Source organism: Eriocheir sinensis, chromosome 9 (assembly GCF_024679095.1).
Source record: "Eriocheir sinensis breed Jianghai 21 chromosome 9, ASM2467909v1, whole genome shotgun sequence".
NCBI lineage: Eukaryota > Metazoa > Arthropoda > Malacostraca > Decapoda > Varunidae > Eriocheir > Eriocheir sinensis.
This window is the reverse complement of record NC_066517.1, coordinates 18838884-18845131: the sequence shown is the minus strand read 5'-3', so window position 1 is coordinate 18845131 and position 6248 is coordinate 18838884. Positions and strand designations below refer to the sequence as shown.

Here is a 6248-nt window from a genome sequence, read left to right as displayed (position 1 = left end):
TTTCAGTTTCAGCATATCCCCACTTTTTTTCCTTTTTTCCTCTGATTACCTCTTCGTTTTATTTTCTTGTTTCATCTATCTTGAAAATAACTCTTTCTGTCTATTGCTTTACTTTATATTCCATCTTCCCTTCTCTTTTCACTTTCCTTCCCTATATCCCTTCCTTCATTCCTCCTTTTACCCTCTCTCCCCTTCTCTCTCCTTCTCTCACCATATATTCCTTACCCTATATTCTGTTTTCCTTCCCTATAGTCCTCCCTTCCTTCCTCCCTCCTATTCCCCTCTTTTCTTCTCTTACCCTACCTTCTCCTCCTCCCCCCCTCTGGCCCTCCTTCCCTCTCCCTATCTCTTACTGCCCTTTCGTGTGTGTAGTGGCTCCCTTCAGGTCGTCCTCGCCTTATGGACACTTTCCCCTTCTAGTGACAGGTAAAGTTACACCTGAGGAACACCTTCACTCCTCACCTGTCCAGCCTGTCCCGCCTGGCTGAGTGCTTGTGGCTCACCTGGATGTCACCTTTGTTCCTTAGCTGTGTTTACCTGTGTATTGGCTTAATTAACCTTTGTTTTGGTAGTAGTAGTGGTCTCGATAGTAATAGTTGTAGTAGTAGTAGTAGTAGGTAGTATTCGCGTCACTTTTTTGTCATAATCACAGTTAAAAAAAAAGAGTAAAGGTTCATGTTCTAACAGCTCTTCACTTTTATTAATGGTAGACTGTCAAAAAAAAAATATATATCCGTTACTGCACACGGATTTTCTAAGCGGGTTGGGAACAGAGGGTTCAACATTAACTTGGCTTTAGGAACTCATTTACTCACTCCCTTACTCACTCTGTTCCTCATCAACTTAATCATTTATACATTTTTTTCTTTATTTAAACCTTCGTATTTTTTTCAACTCCTTTTCGTATTCAGTCCCTCATTTTCTTATTCATTCCCTTCCTCGCTCACTCTGTCTCTCATTAACTTATTCAATCATTTATACATTTTTCTTTATTTAAACACTCGTATTTTCTTCAACTCCTTTTCATATTCATCCTTCATTTTTTTTCATTCATACCCTTCTACACTCAATCACTCTCACTCATTTATTTTTTTCAGTTTTTCACACATTTTCTCCCTCCGTCATTTCATTCGTTCATTGCCTTCCTTTTTTTCTCCCTCCATCCCTCACTCACACACTCACTCATTCACTCACTCAAGGTCACAAACTAACAATCTTCGTACTCATCATTTCACCTTTAAACACACACACAAAAAAAATAAGTAGCTCACCATAAACTTCACAACACCACAAAACAGTCAAATAGAATCAGAACCCATCAATGACATCAGAACTCATATCCAACGTACCCTTCAGTATATGGGTTATGTGAATGGGTTCAAGGTGTTATTTGATCCTCTTAGTGGCAGGATATAAAGGGTCGAAGGCTATGGGTGTGTGGTAGTGCTCATCAGGGCGGGCCATTGGCAGGTGTCGCTGATTCGGGGCACCTCAAGACTCTCCAAGACCACTAAAGCTTACTAGTGATCCATAACGTGTGCATGATGGGATCTAAACCTGTTACGGTGAGGCGAAGATGGTGTTTGATCCTCCTCCTGAAGATAGAGTGGTAGAGTGTGTAGATTTTTTTTTTTTGTGTGTGTGTGTGTGTATTTGGTTGTTGAAATTGAAAACGACCAACTCAGTAGAAATTTCGTTGGTGGATGCCTGATAAGTTTTCTGCTTTGAATATCTGCCTTTTCTACGTGTTTGTTTGATTGCTTGTTTGTCTGTTTGTTTTTTATGTATGTGTGAATTTTACGAGGACTCGTGTGTTGTATTATAATTCTTCCTGCGCGTTTGCTTGTGCTTTCTGTTTTCATGTAGTATTATTTCGTTTAGTATCGTGGTTTCTTACTGATTTGTACGTCAAATGCTTGATCATTAAAGAAGTAACAGATATATTATGCTAGGAATACACAAATACACATTTTAAGAGGATTTAGGGACTGAAATCAAATTGACATCCCATGAACACACACAAACAGGCGGATGACAGAGGCCTCGTCCCTTTCTCCCTCCTAGATATGTGTGACGGCGGTGGTGGTGGCGGCGGGCTGGTGGTGCCTCCAAGCGGCCGCCCAGAGCACCTTCAAGGGTCCTCTCCTCTCCAGCTTCAAGGGCGTGACACAGACGGCCTCCCAGGGCCCTCAAGGCTCCTACAAGTTCTCCTTCTCTCTCCCGCAGCAGGAGAGACTCGAGCACAGAGACGAGCAGGGCAAGGTGGGTGAGGGAGAATCGAAACAGAAAAAGGAGATTAGAAAATATAATGGTTACTGGTGATTGTGATGTTAGATTGTGCATTGATCGTGTTATCGTATATTTGTTAGATCTTCTCTGTCTTTTCTCTCATTTCCTTTCTTTTCTTTCGTTCACCGTCACAGGTTCATGGCCTTTCAATTTCTTTTCTTTCTTATTTCTTCGCACAGGTGACGGGCACGTACTCCTTCGTGGACAAGGTCGGGCGTGAAGTGTCCGTGACTTACGACGCTGACCATAATGGGTTCCGGGCCAGAAGCGACGCTCTGCCTCAGGTGGGTGTTTGTGTCCTTTGACTCCACTCTGTCCCAGGGCTGCGTGGGTGTTTAGCAGAGGTGTGGGAGTGTAGCCCCCCCCCCCCACCTGTCCACTACAAACCCATGGAATGTATACATCACACAGGAACAAACTTTTACGCTCTCTTTTCTGCCTCTATCGTCTGGGGGCTTCCGGTACTGGTGCACAAATTTTACCCATTTTCTATTTTCTTTCCTCTAGAGATTTCGACGACTGGTTTCAGATGTTTCCTCTCATCTTCAGTTTTATATTTGTCTGAAGTTCTTGGTTATCGGTTCACAGACTTTCCTTTTTTCCTCTCTTTCTTTCTATTTTGCCTGGAGAGTCTGTCATGGAGCTTTAACATATATTCCTTGCTATCCCACCCTGACGTCTTCATTACAGATTCATAGTCTTTCCCTTCCTTTCCTTTCCATTTCTTCCCCCGGGCAGCCCCCACAGGACACCCCGGACGTGGCGAAGGCGAAGGAGGAGTTTTTGAGGCACTACGAGAGGACGGCGAGGCTTCTGCGAGTGTTGGAGGAGAAGGAGGAGGAAGAGGACTCGCAATCTTCTGAGGAGGACGAAGAGAGTGATGAAAATAGTGATGAAGATAGTGATGAAGATGAGGATGATGATGATAGCAGTTCCGAAGAAGATGTAAACAGCGACGAAGACGATGACGATGATAGTGAAGGTGATAGTGATGATAGTGACGAGGAGGAAGAAGACGATGAGGAAGACGAAGAAAAATACGAGGAAAAAGAGGATAACTTAGGGAGAACACTGGAATATGAAGAAGAAAACGAACTTGAAGACGATGAAAAGGAATATGGAAAAAGAATACAAGAAGAAGAGAATGAAGAGGAAGCGGATGATGATGATGAGGAACAAGATGAGGATAAACAACAGGTACAATTGAGACTAATCAACGTAAGCTCACCTGGACGGCCTAAAATCTTCCCCCTCCCTTTACCTGTCCACGTGAGGGAGAATACAGGTAGACGGTTCACCTTCCCTACCTCCTTTCTCCCTCCTCTCACCCCGACACCGACAAACTCCCTCCTCGGATCATTCCCTCGAAGACAGTAACTCCCACGGACTAGTTAATATATTTTTTTTCTTTTGCTGCGGGAAAAGAAGACAGACTTGAAGATAAAGAGAAAAGAAAAAGACAATCCATTCCTCCATTTTACTAAAGGATGATGAGGAAGAGAAAGAGGAGAAAGGAGAGAAAGAGGAGATATAATATTTACAACAACAACAACAACATAGTGAAAATAATGAAAAGAAGAAATCAAAGAGAGTGAATATAAGATGAAATAAGGAACAAATAAGGAAGCTGATATTGCAGGCTGATAGGGCGTTTCAAAATCAAGAAATCAGATTAAAAAGAGAAAAAAAAGGAAAAAAAGGAGAAAAACAATGTATGAACGGTCAACATTCTTCAGTGGCAAAAATAAGCATGGAAAAGAACGTAAAGGGGGAATCAGGGAAGCGAAATAAAGGGAAACGAACGGAAAGTGAAATGAAACAAAACATAGGAAAAGAAAAGCGAAAAGCGACAGTCAGTGGAAGCAGTGGAAGGAAAAACAAAGTGCAAGGCAAAGTGGAGTGTGTAAGTGTGCGCAGTGAAGTAACTAAGTGTTCGTAGTGAAGTATCTTAAGTGTAAGGAAGAACCGAGGAGGACCGAAGAAACGATACAAAGTGGAACAGGTCAAAAGAAGAAGAAGAAGAAGATGAAAATGAAGAAAATGAAGAAGAAGAAGAAGAGAAGGAAGAAGAAGAAGAAAGAAGAAAAGAAGAAGGAGAAGAAGAAGAAGAACCAACTCGGAGGTTAAATGGAAATAAAAGAAAAAACAGGCTAGGAGACAACACACTTCAATATTTATCCTATTTATGTCTAAAATAAAACTTATATCCCTCTCACTACCCTCAATAACCTCAATAATACTTACAATAACAGCATAAATAAGGTTGGCAATCCTGACCGGGGTGCACGCCATGTTGGTAGCCCTGCCCCGCTCAAACACACGAGAGATACAGGTGGGCGTGGGACGTTCGTTAACATTCACTTAATAACGCGAGTATTTACGCACTGTGGGGGTTGCTGGGACGTGTGGAGGTAAAGTGAGCGTTACTGAACATAATGTGAGCCCCTGAGTAAAAGACATCCTGTGGTAAACTTTCTGTGAGCCAAAGAAGAGCGAGTTTAACTGTCTAGCCGTGGTGAGCCCTCCGGCGGTGCGGTTGCCATGACGACCAGTTCCACCCCGTTTGTGTGGCGTCTTTTACATAACCGAGTGTTAGCGATTTTGTTTTTAAAAGTAAAGATGCGTTTTGTAGTATTTAATTTGTGTAATGTTTTCGTGATTTTATTTTTGTTCGTGTGGCTATTTATGGTTTGTTTTATGGGTGGGTTTAAAGAGGCGGGTTTCCATGAATGGTTTAAATGGCCGCGCGCGTGTGAGATTTAAACGAGGGATTTAAAAAGTGATTCAATGTGTGTGTGTGTGGAAACAAGCATTGCCGTGGAGGACAGGAGCGGCAAGCAGGGACATTCTAGGGTAAGTAAAGCAATATGGGTAACACACACACACACACACACACACACACGCACACACACACACTTTATAAATATATTTGTATTTTTTTTTTTGTCTTTGATATTTTGTGATTACGTATTGTTGACAGAAAAAAACACCCTCCCACTCATATATGCAATTTGTAATGTTTTATCTTGTTTTTTTTTTCTATTAACATCATTGATTACATATTGATGATTTACTCTTTTTTTTTTTTTTTTACTTGCCTCACTACTTGTTCGTTGTTTCTTATTGATTAGTCTTTCGTTTATGTCTTGCGATTGTTGGGGTCACGCTGTTTGTGTGTGTGTGTGTGTGTGTGTGTGTGTGTGTGTGTGTGTGTGTGTGTGTGTGTGTGTGTGTGTGTGTGTGTGTGTGTGTGTGTGTGTGTGTGTGTGTGTGTGTGTGTGTGTGTGTGTGTGTGTGTAGTTCAAGGCAGGAACAAAACAAGCGAGGCACTTATTACTAGTTTTATTCTGATGACCAGATATTACAGAGAGAGAGAGATGCACATTTTCTGCGGCTCATGAACAGCGAAACGTAATGAAACGAAGCGAAACTAAATGAACTATTGTACTGCGTCAATAATTAGACGGACCGAAGGGTGTGTGAAGGAATGACTGAGCAACGTACTTATGCTTAATCTGATGCACCACAGGGTAACACACACACACACACACACACACACACACACACACACACACACACACACACACACACACACATATGAACAGAATCGTACAATAATGTTATTCTATAAATATGTATACATAAATAAAACAATATTAAATATCTTACAATAGTACAATCAAATAATCATGTATGACAGTTAAACTTAGAATAATTTACAGAATAACATGATTACTTCTATCATGTCTAAATTAACTGACTAAATATCTTGTTGTTTACCTAGTCTGAATTAATGATAGATTAATATAATGGATTACATGGTTTAAATAAATTACAAAATATGTTAATGGAAATGACTAAATAAGTTCATGGTTCTATTATAGTTGTGACTTTTGATAATAATGAATGAGTATTTCGCGTACGGTATGACGAAATAAATTATGTGATGGCTTTCGTGA

The 6248-nt window shown here is 41.0% G+C and overlaps 1 protein-coding gene across 1 annotated transcript; it reads left to right on the top strand.

The window, feature by feature from the left end:
- Positions 1-1357: 1357 nt before the first annotated feature.
- Positions 1358-4501, top strand: LOC126996073 (uncharacterized). The gene is made up of 4 exons (XM_050856143.1): positions 1358-1565; positions 2065-2262; positions 2469-2573; positions 3028-4501. Exons 1-4 carry the CDS (start codon positions 1542-1544, stop codon positions 3664-3666), a joined length of 966 nt encoding a protein of 321 aa, XP_050712100.1. The 5' UTR covers positions 1358-1541; the 3' UTR covers positions 3667-4501.
- Positions 4502-6248: the final 1747 nt, after the last annotated feature.